The sequence below is a fragment of the Lithobates pipiens genome, unplaced genomic scaffold (assembly GCF_037356315.1).
Source record: "Lithobates pipiens isolate NorthernLeopardFrog02 unplaced genomic scaffold, aLitPip1_a1.2 Scaffold_16, whole genome shotgun sequence".
Lineage (NCBI taxonomy): Eukaryota > Metazoa > Chordata > Amphibia > Anura > Ranidae > Lithobates > Lithobates pipiens.
The window spans coordinates 136,575,350-136,597,106 of NW_027507748.1; the positions used below are offsets into that span (position 1 = coordinate 136,575,350).

The 21,757-nt window shown below is 39.1% G+C and overlaps 1 protein-coding gene across 2 annotated transcripts in view; it reads right to left on the minus strand.

Annotated features, from left to right (window-relative positions):
- SGSM2 (small G protein signaling modulator 2) overlaps window positions 1-21,757 on the minus strand; it is a 550,156-nt gene that overhangs the window by 30,127 nt on the left and 498,272 nt on the right. For both annotated transcript variants that reach the window (XM_077480502.1, XM_077480501.1), the window contains 5 exons: window positions 13,972-14,125; window positions 12,707-12,771; window positions 9,711-9,856; window positions 3,166-3,294; window positions 2,599-2,781 (listed from right to left, as the gene is read on the minus strand). In XM_077480502.1, the coding sequence (XP_077336628.1) occupies window positions 2,599-2,781; window positions 3,166-3,294; window positions 9,711-9,856; window positions 12,707-12,771; window positions 13,972-14,125 (677 nt within the window). The remainder of the gene's footprint in view (window positions 1-2,598; window positions 2,782-3,165; window positions 3,295-9,710; window positions 9,857-12,706; window positions 12,772-13,971; window positions 14,126-21,757) is intronic.

Below are 21,757 nucleotides of genomic sequence, written 5' to 3' on the forward strand. Positions count from 1 at the left end.
ATGATATATTGATGCTCTGTTTTTTCCTTGGCTGAAATAATGGATATCTGATTAGGGTGCAAGCAGGGTTAAGCCTACATTTTGTTGTTAATAACTGTGTTCCTCTTTCTCATGTTTGTCATAATAATATAATCTGGTGGTAATGGTAGCCATTAAGTAGGTTTGTGGAGTGTTTGCTTTTAAGCTGATTTTCAATAAAGTTGAAACTAAACGATTTGGAATTTTCCCCTTCTCTGAGTAAACAGCAGGACCCCCATAATCCCAATTACAGTGCTTGATTAATTTAAGATGGATAAGTAAAATGTTACTGCACCCATAGATAGTTAATGTTTTCCCTGAACTCTAATTTAAAACAAATCAAATTTAGTGTTGTCACTGTCATGCAAAAACAATGCAAAGAAGTTTTGTACTAATCACTAAATCAAGCCCTGGTTTTACATTAGAGAGGTAAACTTTATAATTGTATTTAATTATATCCACAACTCTCTGATTATGCTAAAGTACCATGAGCTATAGTAGATCAAGAAATTATTTCAGAGATTCTCCAAGACAAAGTTGAGAAAGGATGTCTTACTGGGTTGGATCACCATTGAAAATGAATGGCACTGCAACACTTGTACATGATACACTGCTGCTTGTTTACCGCAACTTACAAGTGTGAATGGGCCCTTCAAGACTGAACTGTTTGAAACTGAGGCTGACCCTGGTCAGATGACCTGATATTAGCCAGGTATGAGATGGATTCATCACAGATTGATGGACAGACTGTTGGATATACCTAGTTGTTGATAACAGGTAGCTATTTAAGGGAGCATGTTTAAAGGATTCATTTAGGATGCCTACCAACCTGCTGTTAATGAGTACTTTAGATGACATGTGGGTGTGTCTATGCATTGTGCAACCACAAATGCATTTTCTGGGGACCCCAAATTACAGAATTCGGTCTATATGAACTCCCTATTTTGATATCAAAATGTTCTGTTTATAAAGACACAACCCCTGGTAAAAAAGAAAAAAGAAAGTGTTCATTCAATTGTTTAATTGTGTAGAAAAAAAACGAATCAGACATGCTTCAAAACAATTTTTATTTAAAATTCCAGCCTTCTGGCTTTAAGAAACACTTAAAAAAAAAAAAAGACAATTGTAGTGAATTTCAACGGGTTTCACAGATCAAGCAGAGGAAAAAAATATGGAATCATTACATTCTGATGAAAATATTATGGAATCATTAAAAAAACACTACAGTATACTACTAGTACTTTGTTGCACCACCACTGGATTTTATAACAGCTTGAATTCTCTGAGGCATGGATTTAACTATCGACAAACAGTATTATTCATTACTCCGGCTCCAACTTTGGTTTGAGGTCTGGACTATTTGCAGGCCATGCCATTGACATTATATATCTTTCTTGAAGGAAAGTTTTCAAGGCTTTTGCCTTATGGCAAGATGCATGATCATCTTGATAAATGATGTCATCACCACCAAACATCCTTTCAATTGATGGAATAAGAAAGGTATCCAAAACCTCAACATAAACTTCTGTATTTATTGAAGATTTATTGACTGCCATCTCCCTCGTACCTTTACCTGACATGCAACCCCATATCATCAATGATTGTGGAAATTTGCATTTGCCTTTTCTTCAGGCGATCGTCTTCATACATTTCATTGGAACGGCACCAAACAAAAGTTCCAGCATCATCACCCTGCCCAAAGCAGATTTGTGATTCACCAATGAATATCACTTTCATCCAGTCATCCACAGTCCATGATTGCTTTTCTTTAGTCCACTGTAACCTTGTTTTTTTCTGTTTAGGTGTTAAATGGTGGTTTTCGTTTGGCTTTTCTGTATGTAAATCCCATTTCCTTAACAGTTCGGTCACAGACATTGGCTACAGTTTTTGACCATTTGTTCCTAATTTGTTTTGTTGTGCATTTTCTGTTTTAAAGGCATATTGCTTTAAGTTTTCTATCTTGACGCTTTGATGTCTTCCTTGGTCTACCAGTATGCTTCCTTTTAACAACCTTTCCATTTTATTTGTACTTGGTACAGATTTTAGACACAGCTGGCTGGTAACAACCAACATCTCTTTCAATATTCCTTGATGATTTACCTTCTTGAAGAAGTTTTATAAACCTCTACATGATTCATGTCAATCAGTTTAGTGCACCAGCTCACCAAGATGTGCAAACACTCTTTTTTACTGCAGACTAATTGGCAGATGTAATCTGATGCAGATGATTGTTTTAGAACTGCAAAGTACATGGTGATTCCATAATATTTTCCCCAGAATTCTCCTCCTTCCATATTTTTTCCCTCTGCTTGATCTACAAAAAGAGTTGCAATTGACTCCAGTTTTCTACCTTTTAAAAAAAAAAAGTAAATGTTTCTTAAAACAGAAGGTGGGAATGTTAAATGAAAATAGTTTTGAGGCATGTATGCGATTACTTTTTTTTCTATTTTAATTAAACAATTAAATGAACAGTTTCTAAGAGTGATGATTCCATACTTTTTGGTTGTATAACTTACATTAGGTACCATAAACATCAAACAGATAGTATTATTACAAAGAGAAATGTGTAAAGTGTCCTACATCATTACTAATAGTAGAATCACGGTGAATCAAGCGTTGGACATGGCTGTCAATGCTGCTTTCAGATGAGAGTTTGGCATAAATGGCCGAATGTGATGCCTTTTCCCTTTGCTTGACAATGACTTCACAGGCTTTCCACTCCGCCATCACCTTCTGATACCTAGAGGCAATGGCTTCATCCACCTTGGGTAAAGGGCAGAAACATTATTATGTATTATTCATGAAGATGCTAAATATTGCCAAGATAAAAAATATATTTGTAAAGAAGATTTACATACTGCTAGTATTTGTAAATGTTATACATTAAAAATGTAGAAGCATGCAGTCTTTTTCAACTTTTAAAATGGTCCAGTTGGAATACATTTGATGCTTGCAGGTTTATTTTAAAATTTTAAACACAATGGACCTTGTGTCTGATAGTCTGGGTAATATACCCCATTGAAACCTGTGCTGAAAAAGGACAGCTGGAGAATTACAATATGAAGCTGGTTGATTGGAGTGGGACACTATAAGATTTTCAGACTATTCAAACACAAGGACCAATAAAAAACTGAAACCTTAACTTACTCGATCCATTTCTTTCTTAGTCATCCCAAACTTGTAATGGCCAAGCAAGAATGGCCAAACTTCTTTGCGGATATCATGCTCCACTCCTCCGTAATACACCAACCGCAGCAGTTCCAGCTCTTTGTAATTCTGTGGGGATAAAACCAGAGCTTCATCACTTTGCAACACTGTCTCTCAAAAGGGATTAAACCTGATAAGAGTTCTAATCCTCCCCACTTTATCCAAGGCTAACAAAAAAGTTTTGGTTGGATTTACACTTTAAAGTGTATGTAAAGCTTAACAATTAACTTATTTGCTCCCTTGTGGTCTGTTAACTATATCATTGAAGTGTTTAGTTATATTTGTTTGATAGATGGAAACATTTCTGTTGATTCTGCCAGAAATCTTGTCAGCTGATAATGCGCTGTGTTTTCTGCCTGTGCTGCAGTCTTATCAATCACAATGTTATCAGCTGAGGACTTCAGAATGCCTCCCCTCAATGTTAAAGAAAATAGGAGTGTGGGAGGGGTTATGTAGTCTTAACACACCTATCCTAGGGTGGACAAACTGATTTTATAAAGATACAGTACGGTGAGTGAGAGTGCCACAGGAAGTGTGTTACTTATAATTACATTATCACCAGGTGAAAATGCAGGGAATAAAACTGAAAAAGGAAACTAATGTAGCCACCACATTTAAGGACTGGTGAGCTACAATAAAATATTTTTTATTCATGGATTTAGATAAGCTTTAAGCATTGTCTGTGATAGTTGGGAGCTGATCAGGTCAAACAGATACAAAGTCCTCCCAACAGTCCTTTAATTGGTTAACGCTAGAAAGCCATATGATCACTGTGATTGGCTGTCACAGTTGTCACATGACTGGGAGCCTGTCCTGCTTGCACCTGATCATAAACAGAGATCAGGAGCTGTCAGTGAGCATGCTTTTAGTACAGAAATCTTGTCTCCCTACTGCCTCCCCCCCCCTCCACAAATGTATAACTGTTAAAGCCCACCCTCCTTGCCATTGCACATATGTGTTACATGGTCAGCAAGAGGTGAGGGATCAATGTTTACCACCACACACATTATTTTCTACATGCCTTTAATTCCTTCCAACAAACTCCCTCATTGCAAATATCACTGTGGTTCCTAAAACAAAATAGATCTCACTCAATGTAGTAGTTACAGATCAATTCCCCTACTCATTGTAGATTTCATATTATTCTCCAAGATCCTTGCCAATAGGCTGCCTCCCCACTTAGACCAGATTATCCACATTGATCAGGTAGGGTTTATTCCCGAATGCAAGGTATGAGACAACACTACCAGGGTGATAGATCTCATTCATTTGGTCAGGTTGAAGGCCTATCTGCTCATGCTCCTTTCCAATGATGAGGAGAAGGCCTTTGATCGCGTTGACTGGCAATTTCTGTGATCCACACTCTCGTATATGAGCCTAGGTGCCAATATGCTGTGCTGAGTTTCGGCACTTTACTCTTTGACACAAGCTGTGGTACAAATTAATGAAACATGCTCTGACTACTTTGAGATAGAAGATGGTACCAGGCAGGACGGCCCCTTATTACCTTTATTTTTTGTGTTGGCGCTGGAACAGTTACTGTGTTCCATCAGGGTGATTTCAGATCACTCCTAACCCGAATCAGTTATTTGAGGCCGCATCCGTCCCTTGTTGTCAAAAATTCACCTGGACAGGGCCTTAAAACTGACATGGTTTGGGAGGTGCAACATTTTTTATGATGACAACTATACCATGGATATTGTACATGAATAAATCCATTCCATCTTTATCCCTTCTTTGTTTTTTTTACATTTACATTTGCTCCTTCTCAGATTTATATCGGGGAAATCTCTCTCTCTTAACCCTCACCAAGCAGAAAGGGGGTATTGGACTACCCGATGGCCTACTATACTACAAAGCATTACATTTCTTGTCAGTGGTGAGCTGGTGTACTCAAGCTGCAATAAATCCTTGGTTTTAGATCAAACAGGAACACTCCCTGATCCCATTGTCATGTATTCCCTGGCTACTGTCAGGATGACTGCCACCCCTCATTATGCACCAGATTATTGAAGCTACGCTCAAGGTGGTATCATCCGCTTTCTTCTTACCAGAGATTTTGCCGCAGCCATCTCCTTTGATCCCTTTACTGACAGATTTAAAGTGTGTATCCATCTTCAAGATGTCTATTGCTGTCTGCCATACAACACCTGTAGGACCGTCCTATTGATACCACATCTGCCATTTATTGAGGTAGCTTGCATGACACTATTATGTTTGAAAACTTGCATGCATACATCTTATGTGCCTCATCTTTTGTCACAGCTGTCTAAACTTCTGGTGTCTCCCCTCCAGAATAAATCCCACCTACATTTGTAAATGGGAAGAAGATCAGCAAATCTCTTTTTCTTTGGCAAAAATGAAAGGGGATGTATTTTTTTGCACATAAGTCATGCATTGCCAACAAATTTCAAGAGCAGGCATATAAGATTCTTTCTTGGGGGTACAGGGTGCAAACCAAGCTACACAAAATCTTCCCATAAACATTCAACTTTAACTAGCATTGTAACCAGGAATTTGGCTCTTTTTTGCATTTCTCTGAGTTGTCAAAAGATTTCCTTTTTCTGTGAACAAGTGAGGCAGTTAGAACTTAAACTTAATTCAATGGAGTTAGGCAATCCACCCATGGGTTACTTACCTCACGTTAATAGTGTATAGTTCACCTTTTAAACGTGCCCCTCTCTAATCTCCCTATTGTTGGCCAAAGGTAACGATATTGAAAACAGTGAGAGGAAACAGTCTGGTTATCAAATAAAGGACTTGTAGGCAGCTCTTTGCTAAACTGGGAACTGCCACCATTAGATAAATTTACTCATTAAGGTTGTAGGATGTGCTCTGAATTTGTGGCTTTTCTTTAAGATAGCTGTGTACGCTTATGATGCAACAAATTTATCTTGTCAGGAAAAAAGATTAAAAACAAAAGTATAAACTGGAAAGTGGAAATTGCATCAAAATGATTTATGACTTGTGTCCGAACTCCAATTGAAAAAAATAATGTGCCTTCCCTTTTTTCTCTTAGGAAATGATCACATAACTAGAAGATAGCAAAAAAAAACTAGAAGATTGCAAGTGAATGAGCTAATATTCCACCTTTGTTGCATAAGTGTAGGGGGGTTTATGCATGGTTTTCATATCCCTCTACTAAACTTTGGAGGAACACAAAGTCAGATTGAGAGTGTGTCATGTGCCTGTATATGACTGTATATGTGTCATATTTAAAGTGTTACTAAAGGGTAACATTTTAAAATTTAAATAATAAACATGTTATACTCACATGCTCTGGGCAATGGTATTGCACAGAGCTGCCTCGAACCTCATCTTTTGGTGTCCCCCACTGGTGATCATGGCTCTTCCTCTTCTTCGTACTTGCTCCTGAGCTGTGTGCTGAGCCCCCTTCCCTGCTTTCACCCTACTACATTTGATTAACAGCATCAGGAGCCAATGGCTCCTGCTGCTGTCCGTGTGCCTGTGGGAAAAGGAAGAGAGGGGAGAAAAGATGCAGCTGTGCACAGTGCTGGATCTCTTGTCACTTCTCTTCCCCTTCACACAGGAAAGGGGGAGGAAAGAAAGATATAAAATGTTTTTTTACCTTAATGCATTGACAGCACCGTTGCTCAGGCCTCATGCCTCGGTCTTCCTGACCATCTAGCACAATATCCAAGTGTTTGTGCACAAACGGTGTACCTTTGTCAGCTCGCTGTCCTACAGCTCCCTGCTACTCTTTCTGTTGGGCTCGGCCTTCTGTCTTTCCTGTTCCAGACAGCACCATGCAGTAGTTCTGATTACGCTAAGAACACACCTGCACCATCAGTGTGTCTGTACTCTACAAAACCTGGCCCAGACTGCCATTTTACATTTTCTCCTACATTTTCTCCTACTTGAACTGCCACACTACATATTGTTGATTGTCTCTCGTTCTGTCAAATTTTCTGCTGCTTGAAACCTGATTGTAACATTTCTTAAATGATGTACATTTATTACTGTATTTGGGATATCTTTTGCAACTAATAAGAGCATATCCTAGAGCGGGCATGCCAAACTGATATGCTGCCCTCTCACTTCTCCTCTGTAGCCCTCAGCTGCTTTATGGTTACAAAACTATTGTAGCTCTAGCTGTTCTCACTCCCTAGCCTGATTTTCCAGCTAAATATACTTCAGGAAATGTCCTTTCTCTGAGATTGCACTATTTACTCAATGCTGTGGCGAGACCTGTATATTTCAGGCTGGTGCTGTATGGTGTTGAGCAGATACCAGGCAAGATCGTGTTTGTAGGTGAGTATCCCTGTTATGAATGTTTGAGCAGACACCAGGCACGATCGTGTTTGTAGGTGAGTATCCCTGCTATGAATGTGCTGGGAGAGTGGGGACAGAAAATGGTAATGCCGCGTACACACGAGCGGAATGTCCGACAGAAAAAGTCAGATGGGAGCTTTTCATCATATATTCCAATCGTATGTATGCCCCATTGGATTTTGTACGTTGAAAATTCTGATGGACCTAGAAATAAAACATGTTCTAAATATTTCCGACGGAACCAATTCCTATTGGGAAAACTGCTTGTCTGTATGCTGTTCCGACGGACAAAAAATGACGCATGCTCTGAAGCAAGTATGAGACAGATGCTATTGGCTACTGGCTATTGAACTTCCTTTTTCTAGTCCCGTCGTATGTGTTGTACGTCACCACGTTCTTGACGGTTGTACTTTGGTGTGATCGTGTGTACGCACAACAGTTTCAGCGGAACTCCATCAGAACTCTGTCGGAAAAACCTTCAGAGTTTATTCCGATGGGAAAACCGGTCATATGTAAGGGACATAAGAGTACAAAAGAATATTCTCTACAATATTTTAAAAGCTTCCAGTACCAATATCTGGGTGACAGTCAGCTTGAATAAAGAAGTGACCTAGCTATTAAGAAGAGGGTTGTGAGTGGCTACATACAGCTGGCAGCTCATTTTCAGTTGTGTCTGCAACCACTGAATTAAAATGAAGGGCTAATGAACAAATCAAATGTATGATTGAGTTTTACAACTAAATTAAAAGACTGGAATGCAAAAGGATTTTCTTGGTATCTCTGTTGTAAAATGGTAGGTAACACACTTATAGCACGTATTGTTGTTTGGCGAAGAATAAAAAGCTTAAAGGAGCATCATGATGGCTTCCTAAATGTCTGTAAGCTGTTGCTTAGCCACCCTCTGAAAAGCAATCCACCAGAGATCACTCTTTAGAGACTGCTGCAGTGTCAACTTAGCCTTTCAGTTTTCTCTTATTTTCCCTGCAAAGTCCCATGAATACCCGTTGATACTGCCAGTAAAGTCCAACTAATGTAGCTTTTTGTGATGGTGTGGCGCCTCTGGCGTACTGCTTCTGAATTCAGAGCAAAGTTGCTGCTCTCATGTAGGCTGTGTCGGCTTGCACTACAGTGGGATGGGAAGATGTTGTAGGTGGCTGGGCTATCAGAATTGTCACTACTGATTGACAAGCCTGTAGCTCATCAGTCAGCACCTGGCTGCTAGTCTTGCCCCCTGCTTTCTGGATTGACAGTGCTGTTCTGTGCTCCCCAGTTCTGTGCAGGACAGACTGGGGAGCAGCCATTTGCTTATATGATGAGATTAGGTCTGTGTGACTATGGACTCATTCATGGACTTATTCTGTGTCAAAGTCAAGTGTTTGGGCAGCAGTAGACTGTTCCAGGCCACAGTAGGTTACTGTGCTTGTAGTTAGATCCCCAACATAGCAAGGGTCTATTTTCAGGTTTGTTTGTTTTTTTGCTGTTTTTATACCTGCACTAAGACCCCTTTCCCACTGGGGTCGTGTGTTTGCGGCAAAGGCGCCGCTTTACCACTGTTCTAGCTGTGCTTTTTTCGGCCGATAGCGGGGCGTTTTTAACCCCAAAAAAAGTGATGCCATTCATTGCAAACCGCCCCAAAGATGCTGCTTGCAGGACTTTTTCTAACGTCCCACAAGCGCACCACCCTAGTGTGAAAGATCTTGGGCTTTCACTCTCGGGCAGCATGGGAGGCAGTTTTCAGGCTTTTTACAGGTGTTATTTCTATTGCTAAAATGCCGGAAAACTGCCTCAGTGTGAAAGGGGTCTTATTGGACACCGATTTTGCAAATAAACCACACTTGTTCACCAAGAGCCTGCTGTCTTGCTGTGCTTCTTTCACCATGCTGTGACTCATGCAGTGAGTCAAACACAACCCGCTACTGAGCTAATTCCTCAAATTTATGAGGCTTGTGCTTTACATAGTAACTGGAGTTTGTATTTTTAGTTGTACTTTAAGATGGTAATCCCATAACCTGGGTACTATGGCACCATTTTATTCTGGTAACAAGGCACTTAGTTTATTTATGAAATGGCATATTATTGCCTGTGCAGTAGAATAGAGATTCCATTTTAATAAAACAGGCCTAACATCTGCTCCTGCAAATTTTCCTCTTTTAGCGAAGCTCCAACTGAAGAATTGATAATATTTAGTTTACCTTCATATCCTTTTGATATTTGCTCCACACTTCTTTGGTAAGGCCACCTGAAGCATCAGTTGGTTTGTCCGGTGGAATTATGGAGTGATGTACAAGGGCAGAGAGATGAGTTCGAACTGTGGACAGGTGACGGCAATAGGCAAGCCCTGATGAGAAGTAGGACAACAGTTTTATTTAAAGAACATGTGTGTAAATGGCACATGCTAAATAAGACTATGACCTACAGTACAATCAGCAGTTATTTTACAGCTACAGGTATTCAGTACACTGCATGACTTTCCGGTTGACCAGTTGTAAATATCCACTATTCCAGTCAAATTCTTAAATGCTCCCCACTCCATTCTTAGCCCGTTCTGTCTACCCAATCATATGATCTCCCCAGGCATCCTGCTTCAGTGAGATCGCTGCAGAACCTGGGTGGCTGTAGAGCCTGGGTGGTGACGTCACTCATAGGCTTGCTATTGATAATCCATTTTTGGCTTTCCCTCCTCTACACTGAAGTCGGCACTGGGAGCCGATCATGTGACTGGATCTGAGAGCCTTCAGAATGGTTTTCCTTTACAGGGTAGTTGGAATAGGCTTAGAGTGGGAGTGGGAGCAGGTTTAGGTATAGTTAGTATTTGCCTGGAATTCTACTTCCAAGGATAAGTTTACGTTTCCCGAAAGAATAATAAATGCACACGTTTTTACAGAACAGAAATGTGCATATATAATTTTTTCCATGCAAAGCACTGCATCATGATTAGGGATGATCCCAATGTTCAAGTCGAACATAAGTTCGAGTCGAACATCGGGTGTTAGCCTGTAGGCCGAATAGTGAACAATTTGGCGTGTTCGTAGCAAATTTGAAAGCCGTGGAACACCCTTTAAAAGTCTATGGGAGAAATCAAAAGTGAGAAATCAAAAGTGCTAATTTTAAAGGCTTATGTGCATGGTATTGTCATAAAAAGGTTTGGGGACATGTATCAATGCAAAAAAAGTTTTAAAAATTGAAGTTTTTTCGGGAGCAGTGATTTTAATAATGCTTAAAGTGAAACAATAAAAGTGAAATATTCCTTTAAATTTCGTACCTGGGGGGTGACTATAGTATGCCTGTAAAGTGGAGCATTTTTCCTGTGTTTAGAACAGTCCCTGCACAAAATGACATTTCTAAAGGAAAAAAAGTAATTTAAAACTACTTGCGGCTATAATGAATTGTCTATGGGAGAAAACAAAAGTGCTAATTTTAAAGGCTTATATGCATGGTATTGTCATAAAAAGTGTTTTGGGACCTGGATTCTGCCCCAGGGGACATGTATCAATGCAAAAAAAAGTTTTAAAATGTCCGTTTGTTCGGGAGCAGTGATTTTAATAATGCTCAAAGTGAAACAATAAAAGTGAAATATTTCTTTAAATTTCATACCTGGGGTATGCCAGTAAAGTGGCACATTTTTCCAGTGTTTAGAACATTCCCTGCAAAAAATTACCGCAGGAAAAGAGGGGGGGATAAGAGAGCCCCCCCTTCCTTAACCGTACCGGGCCACATGCCCAGGTACATTTTACCCATACCATTTCACAAAAAAAGTGTCAAAATGTTAAAAAACCACAAGACACTTTGGGACAAGTCCTTTATTAAAAAATAAAAAAATAAAAATGTCCCACAAAGTCTATTCATCTTCTTCTATGGCTCCGCTGACGGACCCAACACTAGAGGGCGGTAAAGGGGTTAACTATGTTCCCTAGGAGGTGATTCTAACTGAAGGGGAAGAGACTAACTACAGGAAGTGACAGATCGTAGTTCCTAGCTAATAGGTACACACAAGCTGTCACTCCTGTCAGAACAGAACAGGGAAGTGTGTGTTCACACACACTTGTCCCTGTTCTGTGTCTCCTCTTCGCGATCGCTCGTTGCCAGCAGTCATCACAACCGTCGGCCAAGAGCATCAGCACCCTCGCAGCGCTATCCAGACCCCGCAAGATCACATACAGTAACATGATTTTGCGCAGGGGAGCCAGCTGGTCCAGAAGCGGTTAAAGGAATATTTCACTTTAATTGTTTCACTTTAAGCATTAGTAAAATCAGTTTCCGAAAAAATGGCCATTTTTAAAACTTTTTTTTGCATTGATACATGTACCCTGGGGCACTTTTTATGGCAATAGCTGGCATATTAACCCTTAAAATGAGCACTTTTGATTTTTCACATTCGTGTCCCATAGACTTTAACAGTGTTTGCATGTTCAAACTATTTTTTTTCCTGTCCTGTCGCATGTTCTGCTACGAACCGAACCGGGGGGGGGGGGGGGGGGTTGTTCGGCTCATCCCTACTTATGATCAGTGGACCAAGGGTGCAATGTCAGGCTTCTGCAGTCCTGCAGTTTTCTGCCCAAACCTTCATATGGACTGTCTGAAAGCTGCAGGGTTTGTGAATGTTCAGCATCCTCAGAGTTAATTTAGAACTACACGCCATCAGCAGCGGTTTGAATGAATCATGCGGCTCATGGATGTGCTGCTTTCAAAAAGTGACAGCAGGAAGATGACTCCCCACCTGCTTTCACCCTGAGGGGGGAAACAGGGAACTGGTGGTGGGAGCTGAAACATGTTATACTTTCCTCCCGGAATACAGGTGGAATGTGTAACATGTTCCAAAAGGTGAGCTTAACCATTAAATCTATACAAAAAAATCTCAATACTGGTAAAACTGATAGTTTCCTGACTGTTTTCTTTTACTTATTTCATTATATTTATTCTGCAACTATTACCATAGCACAATAAGATCTGAAACCTAAACATTTTAGGAAATGGCCTTGTGCCTTCATACAATCGCCTTCCTATAACCATACCCATATTTCAGAAAAGCCACAATCCTATGGCAGCAAAAATGGTTCCTTTTCATGGGTGGAAGTTTCTTTTGCTAAACAAACTGCTTATTATTTTTGGTACTTCTTCTACATTTTTAATCAGCTGATATATTGGTAACAGATCTACCTAATTTTTGAGAATCGCTATCTTTACTTACAACCGTAAAATGCTCGAGAAACAATCTGCCTCTTCATATTTTCACATAACAGTTTGAGTGGTGTCCTGTAGATAAACAAATAATTCACTGTCACATGTGAAAGAAGTGTCACACAATATTTGTATTTTCCATTACAATATTATTGCTGGTGGTGCATTTTTTCTGATATAATAATGTTCACAAATAAAACTTTTTATATGATAACTAACAGCAATACCAACATTAGGGGTGATGTTTTAAAAAAAGTGGGGAATAGATGTCCTCCACAGAGGACCCGCTCAGATAAATTGCACGACCAACAGTCACTGATTCCTAGATACCCAGCCAAATTTTGCAGGGCAACATCAACACTAGTTGGTTATCTTGACAATAACTAATTTGCATACCTAGATATTTTTTACATTAAAGAATATATTATGTTTATTTTATTATAATCTTTTAATAAAATACCTGCTCTATTTTTATTTATTTCAAGCAGTCAAATGCACAAAAATGCTAAAAATTGTATGTATATATTTGTTTTAATACTGGATTTGTATTCAACAATTACAGTATTAAACAGAATCACATTATCACCTTCTGGTTACCGTGGCATCCAGAGCCTGAAGGCTTATTTTTTAATTGCTACCCCAGCATGCATGTGCACATTGTGCCATAGCTGATATAGTGATAGTGATGATTTGATTGGAAACCACTCTGGTTTCTGTTAATTAGGAGGCACCAGAGCTGTCAGCTACAGCCAGGGTGGAGAGCTAGCAGCTGCACAAAGTGCTGGTGGCTAAATATCAAAGGGGAATGTTTGTTAACTTATCATAAACTCGGGGCAAGTACTGAGGCATTGTGGGTCAGAAGGTATTAAGGGTCTTAAAGTGTTTTTGACATTCCTCCATTGTTATATGTTCTTTAAGGAGACTACCATTCCTTTTATCTTGAACTGTCCTTAGAAACAAGAATACTGTATTCAGAGCTATCACAGACCCTCTCTGTCACCATGTGACCAAGCACCATGCACCAGCGCTATTACATGCTCCTCTGTACACAGAAGTACTGGGTATTTTCTTCAGCCCTGGTGGCTAAATGGAACAGTGGAGGAATGAAGGAAAAGTGAGCATATACTGCCTGGGTATTGGCGATAAAGTGAACCTGCTGCTTTTGCCTGCGTGAGCAAAGCAAAACTGTGCTTTAAATTCATTGATTTCAGTTCCTAAAAATACATTTAGAGGTTGCTAAGAATATAACTCACTGACACACAGGCTGAGACTCACCTGTCATGGGTGCAGCTGCAGCAGCTGGGAATATCATATGGAGAGCTTCCTGTGGAGCAGGATAGACAAGACGATCCCTGACTGCAAGGCTCATTATGTTGCCAGGGCATGAGATTAGCACCAAAGCCTTGCATTTCTATCACGTCGCCAGAGTCTGGAGAGACATATCAATTAGACATTGGACACAATGGATATATCCAATATGCACTGTGTATACAAACAATTGGGGCTATTGAACACACACCTACATGCACTCATGATGCATCATCTGTCAACAGGAAGGTTCATTACTTTCATTTCCATGCTTTGCTTTCTAGTACATCAGCTCATTATCTTTATGTAGAGTTTTTGAATGTGACAATGTATTGGGCAAAGTTCTCTAATAAACATTTCAAAATTATATAATCTGGTTAGTAGGATTAGGTATAGGTGACATGGAACTTATGCGTTTATTTATCTTGATAGATTGACATAATCAGAGAGAATAGGCCATTACTTTGAGCAGGCTCAATAGATGCTATGTTTTATTACTATTTTCTGTTAAACATCTTATGTTCTAGCAATGCATTATTAGGCCATTGTGCACAAAATTGACATTGCAGTCTTCAGGCAGATGCTGGTAGGTTGAATTACCAACAACTTTCTTAAGCAGGCCATAGACGGTGCAAATCTCTTTCCTACAACGAGTTGCAGGAAAGAAATTTGCATGATTCCCTCATCAACACAGACAGTGTTGTCAGCGGAATCCCTACTGCAATTGTCTGCACCCAGCAGGAGGGGAGGGGAGTTGTCCCCACCGGGAGAAGACAGTGAATATTGCTAGCAGCTATAGCAGCCGCTAGAAATAATAGCCATCTAATATAGACTAACTTTACCAACTAATTGTATCAGCATAGTGGACATCCTTAAAGCAGAACTCCAGCCAAATCACTAAATACACAGTTAAAAATACATTTTTAATTGCTGTCTTACAGGATACAGGATGTGTACTTCTGTCCGGCCTTGCTTGCGTTTCACATATCAATGACCAATCTATATAGCCAGTCAGATGACATCCATCTGTCAGCTCTTCAACTTTTTTTTATCACCTCCCACCTCCAGCCTGCTCACAGGATAATAAATCAACATAACTACCTCTAACCAACAAGCAGAGCGATAACTCAGGAACCAGTAAACCTGAACCAGGATGAAAAAGAGGGATGTTCCTGGCTGTGCCGTGTGGCAGAGGTACATGAATCACAGAAATTGATATTCAGAATTACATTTTTATTTAGCAAAAAAAAAAAAAAAAAGCAGATATTTATTTTACTGTGTATTTAGCAATTTTAGGTACTCCAGACAAACCTCTAATGACAACATTGAAGTTACTTGACAAAGAATATACAATTCTGTTAAGCTGTTTTTGTATTCTACGCTTCTCTGTCATACTGGACAGCCAGAAAGATCACACTGCTTGGGTTAGCATTACTGCTTCAACTGCTTCCTTTATTAGCATTTTGCTCACTAGACTGAAGTGATGAAGCTGGTTTGTCAAGCGAAGAAAAAAGTCATTGCTGGCATTCATATATAATCTGAAGATTTTATTTAATAAAAATCAACTGGTCCAGTGTACAGCAGAAAGTGAAGGATTTTAAGCTTGCAAAGCCTTACTTATAGCTCAATCCATTCAAGAAGTCGGAAGCGTAGAGGTGACACAGAAAGCTAACTTGCTAAACTAGGAAATAAGTGTGTTGCCTATCTGGCGGTACAGTATGAAAGAGCTGTGTAAAACACAAGACCGGATAAACAGAATTACCTTTGGCAGGCAAAACAGTACACATAATTATTTTTAATATTTGCCTGAAGTTCAGATTACTGGAAAAAATGAACGTATTTGAAAATGTTCAGGCCTTTCAGCTCCCCCCCTGACATGAATTAAGTTACCAAACGCATGCTCTAGGTCAATGCTTAAAACTTCCAAGCACAATGAGCAAAGTACATAAAAAAAAGAGTTAGGCAATTCATTTCTGCTGGACGGCAAGCCATGGTAAGATGTTCACATCGTAAGCCTTACCACAAAGGAAGGGATTACTAAAAAAGCCTAATTCAGCACAGGTGTATAAGGAACATGACAAGGAACATATAGGGCAGGGGTCTCAAACTGGTGGCCCTCCAGCTGTTATGAAACTACAAGTCCCATCATGCCTTTACCTGTGGGAGTCATGCTTGTAACTGTCAGCCTTGTAATGCCTCATGGGACTTGTAGTTTCGCAACAGCTGGAGGGTCGCCAGTTTGGGGCACCTGATATAGGGAATTCTGATTCATGCATCAAATCAAATGTCAGGTGCAATGAGGGAATTTAATAAATAGGCACCAGCTGTGGCAGCAAAAGCAATAAATAAAAATAAATTAAAATCACCCATTCCCCATATTTTTATTTTTCCAATTTCAGCCTACTGACATATTGCCATTATTTGTATATAAATATTAATTTGAACAATTTACATCTCAAATTGTAGGCAATGTTAAATGGTTTACATTTCCTATAGACATGTATATAATTAATTCCTTATTGATTTTGATCCGTGGGAAAGGGGTTAGGTATAAGCAGTAAACAAGAAAAATTTGCAGCTAAATACACGCATGCTAAAACGTATATAAAAAAAAATTGCTAAGGAAAGCCAAGGTTAATGAAAAAATGCTCTTCACCTTAATTCTTCAGGGAGGGAGCTGGATGGCCAAAACCATACTGCATCTTATATTATGATACAAGATTACAATTTAATTGTATAAAAGAACAAGATGCCCCCGCCACCATGTGCAACAATTGTTTGGATTAAGGTAATACCAATACCAATAATTGATAGGGCCCAAGAAAAAAGTATACCAAAAAATGAAAGGTAACCAAGTGTAAAAAAATATAAAATTTATAAATAAAAGTTTACAAAATGTAAAATCAGAACCCCACAGAACCTAAAGATCCAGATGAAAGGTACCACAGACGTTGAAGAATTATAAGTGAACAGCATCCTCATTATTTTGTTCCATTCATCATTTGTTTGGGAAGCTGCAAAATTGGCCACATGCAAAGGTCGAGCATGTTGCAAACACCAGCAGACAAGGGAAAGCAAACCCTGTAACAACAGTGATGTCATTATCGTCAGGCAAGGATACAACGTACGCATACAAGTGTCTCCATTATGAGCATTTCATCAGTGATTAATGCAAGCATAAGCCTTCCATGCTGCAATTTCATCATCTATAGCTGTGTTCTATGAGGTGGCATAATAAAGTGTATAAGGGCAAAGCCAAGACATTTGGTTTAGTCTGCCTGCTGAATACATTATCCCAACTTATTAAATATATTATATATTTGCTATTCATGCTAAAGAGCTGCCCTTTAACCTGTACAATACAATTAAACCTTGCAGTTTTCCCAAAAGTTAATCTCACTACCAATGTGGCTGGGTTTAAGTGTATTTATAACTTGCACAAATCCATCCAAAGATAAAATATCAGTCTTATGTGGAGGTGGACTTATTACAAAATGGAAATGGTGCTAAAGGAATCTATTTTCACTGTATTAAAATGATCTAAGACTTTTTTTAAATCATCTTGCCAAATAAAATGTAAAGCAAATGGTCACTTTTGTCAAGATTGTAATTGTACATTTCTCCTTCTTCCACATAGAAAATGAAAGTGTAACTAATGTTTTTTTCTGCCTATTTTTGGACACAGCAAGGGAGGGTTATAACCCCTATTAGTTTTTTTATGCCAACTGTGAACCATTGGTGAGATTTCCCTTTACTTCCTGTCTCATAGCTAAAACAGAAAATGAAAGGAAATCCATCCAAAGTGGAGGAATCCCAGTGTGTCACCAAGGTCACCAGAACTAGCGTCCCAATTGGAAGATTTCCCCCTCCATTAGTGTTCTGATGTCAACCCAAAGGTTTTAATTTTTTTTTCACTTTCGATGACAATGGTAGACAGGACAAATTGAGGGGGTAAATCTCCCGAACAGGGGGGCAGACAGCAATAAAAATTAATAGGTGTTCTAATCCTTCTTCACTTTATCAAAAACAAAGAAAACAAAAAGTTTTGCCTTTCTTAAGACTTTAACATTATGAAGACTATAATAGTTCTCCATATGGGACAGAACATGTGACCATTTTTATCAGTGATGTAGTCATCTTGCTATGTTCAATTTCCCTGTCTAACCTGGAAACAATGGACCTAATGCTATATGTAAAATACTTTAGGTTAGCTTGCATGATAAATATGATTTTTTTTTTTGCATTGGGAGCATGGTATTTGGAATTGTTGCTATCGAGCGTACAGCCACTTTTCAGATATGTTTAAAGGCTTAGTTCACCTTTACCAAAAAAGCTGCCTAAGCATAAGGGGTGTTTGTAGATAAAAAACAAATGGTGCAGCTTTGACCTTGCTTTAGGTATAGGCCATTTACATACCTTTTGAAGCCTGAATAGAAAACTCCTAGGACAATGCTAAGAGAAATTTAGCTGTTACTGTTCACCTTCAGCATCACTGGAGCTAGCTCTTTCTCTGATTCAAACTCCCTCATATTTTCTCTCCTCTGATACAATAGCTCTGAGCTCAGCATTTGAGAGCTCATTCCTGTGATGGTGGAGTTAAGCAGTAACAGCTGGGCCTCTCTTAGCAACTTTCTTAGCATCTTCCTGGAAGTTTTCCAGTCAGACTTCTTGAGGTACACAAATTGCCTACACATATAGCAAATGGCATTATTTAACTTTGGTCAAGAGTGCACGGTTTGTTCATATCTATAGATGGAGGAGCTACGCGCTGACGTCATCAGGCCCCACGTGACCCTGGAAGTGCGGGTGATTCTGTTTTCTGTGTTCCGGCAAACTTATTTTAACAATGCTTGTGAATGTTTTAACTTTTGTAAGTACCTTTTTGGCTTTACCAATAAACTAGTTCATACAATACTATACTATTGGAGCTTCTTTCCATATATACATGCCCTTTGGTCTTAACGGATCTGGATCTCTTGACGTGAATTTGATACCTATGGAGGAACTTTGTGACCATTGGCGTGTTCTGGAGGCTTGATTGCTCATGTTAGCCTGCAGAGGTTTATCTGTACGCCCATTTGATCATTCTAGAAATGGTCAAATCCGATAAGAGTCCCCATTAATAGGGTAATTGGTGTCACAGGAGGATCTGCATGTTTTTTGGTGGTGGAACCCCCCTGAAGGATTTTCCCGCTTTGAGTTTTCTATATGTACATCACATGGACTAATTTTCTATACATTTTTTAGAACTGTATTTTTATTTTATTTTTATTTTCACATACACAGTATTGTCATTACATTTGATATTTATTATTGTGCAATTTCACAGATATTGATTTTCACTATATTATCCAACTAACATTTTTTGCTTTGATATGTTTATTTTTCATTTATTCTAATGCTTTTTTAATATTGAGTAGCGTGACTTTTTGTTTGCTCACTTTAGGTTTACTATGTTTATATCACATGGTTAGTCGCTGCTGTCCCCCATTATAATTTTATTTATTTTCTTAATTTTTTGGCTTTAGCGTGGTATAACATTTTTTATTATCTATAGATGCTCCTTATCTGCAGAGGCAGCTTTGTGGTGAACTAACCCTCTAAAGCTGAAATCCAGGTATTACTATTTTTGAATAGTTACGTTGGTGCAGCTTGGACCAATGTAACTATGCATGTTTCACACCTGGGTAATGTCTGTGGAAGCTGGGAATCATATTAGTAGGCACTGTTACTACAGTGATTGCCACTGGCTTAAGGCTCTTGTACCAAGCATCTGCATTGCTCACTACACTCACTCAGCATGGGCTTTATTCAGGAAATACTTTTCATTGGATGAAGTGGAGAGGCAGGACAGTGACATGATAATCTCAACCCTGTCCAATCAGAGAAGACTTTCCATTAATTCAGAAAATGCACAGCATTCTCTGAATGGTGCATGGCTGACCTCCTTTGTTCACTAAGCAGCAGGGCAGCTGCTTTGCATGGGATCCAGAAGCCAATGGCAGTCACTGCACTAGCAAGTCCTACTACAGTGATTTTCAGCTTCCACGAAAACTGGCAAGGTATGGCACATGCATAATTACATGTTTTCAAGTTGGACCAATGTAACTATGCAAAAATAGCCATAGCTGGAATTCAGCTTTATTACATGAGGATCTGTGTCCCAAAAAATATCCTACATAAATACAGAGTTTCAATGTCCCTTGTAGGAGAGATTTCCTATCACTTTCAGTCCTCACATGAAAGTAGAGACAATTCTGCTCAATAGAACAAAGACACCAATAAAACCTGACAAAAGCTCAAAACCTTTAAAAGGATCTAAATGGAAAGTTTTGGCTGGATGACATTGACACACACAGTGGTAAAGCTAAAACTGGAAGTGTAATGCATGAACTATTCTGGGAGTTCAGCATATATGTGTTTTGAAGTTTAATAAGATGGTCTAGAAAATAAATGGTGATCCACTAAGAGGTGGCCACAAACCACAAGTGTCATTATGTAGGGTCATTATTAATGTGCAGTGTTGGGAATTGTGGAGCATGGAGGAATGAACAAGGTAACTGCAGTTTTTTAAAGACCTCTGCTCAACTATGTCACTGCCAGAAAAGTCACATAGATCAAGCCAGACTTACTAATTATGCTGATTTGACTGCCAAAGCAATACCCATAGTGTACTGTAAATGGCTGTATAATTTTCCACTCCGGTCAATGCTTTTTAAATTGCATGACGCAAACATATATGGGCCAGACATTATCTAATTAAAACATTTTTCTTCATTTACATTCCAGATGGTTGTAATAAAGACTGCCGAGCAACGCATATATTCACATGGTATGAATGGATTTGCCTCATGCATGTCTATAGAAAGAATAGTTCTTAATACCCATAGTGACAGGAAACCAATCACACCTATACTTTATTTTACTAATGCTATATAATGGACACAAGAAAAAAAAAAGCTGTTGTTCTACTCAATAAGGTCTTAAGCAGTATAGAAGGAATGTTTCTCCCTAGTCAGCTCTCCCAGAAGTGGTGGCTGAAGGTTGGCTCTATGTTTGAGTTGAAACTGGGTATGCAAGGAGGAAAGCATGAAAAGCAGAATGTATAAAGTCCAGATTCAATATTATTCAGCTTCTTATGTCATAAAAACTCAATGAATTTCAGGGATTCAAAGCAACCCCTTCATCAGGGCTTAGTACTGTTGAGCAAAGTGTGTCCTCGACTGAAAGAAGTAGAGTGATCCTGAAGGGTAATTAGTAGGATTGCTCCAGATGTCAAATAAGCTCCCCCTAGCATATCCAGAGCAGAGAGTCTGGATAAGGTGTTGCCATGTATTTGACCAGTGTCTAGGGCAGAATAGTTAGAGGGGCAGCACCAAGCCTCAAAAAGAACAAATTACAATATCTTACTTTTTTTTTTTTACTTCTATCCACCTCTGAAAATGTGTGGCTAAATTCAGCAAGAGATCTGCAGAGGAATGGGGGTTTGCTCATCCTTCCCTTTTTCCTATTTGTTGGTCTGTACAGTTAAAATGTTGTTTGGAATATAAAGTAGACCCAATGCCCCTTATTAATGCATTCTAGCAGTACTTTTCTTTAAAAAACAAAAACAAAAAAAACAAGACAAGCGGCAGAGCTTTTTCAAAAGACTGTTATCATCCAGGTGTGCCAAATCTAAATATGACCCTGTCCTTAAAGTGCCTCTGTTGCTATATTGAAATCCTGAAACAAGTGCCTATCTACAAAGCGGGTA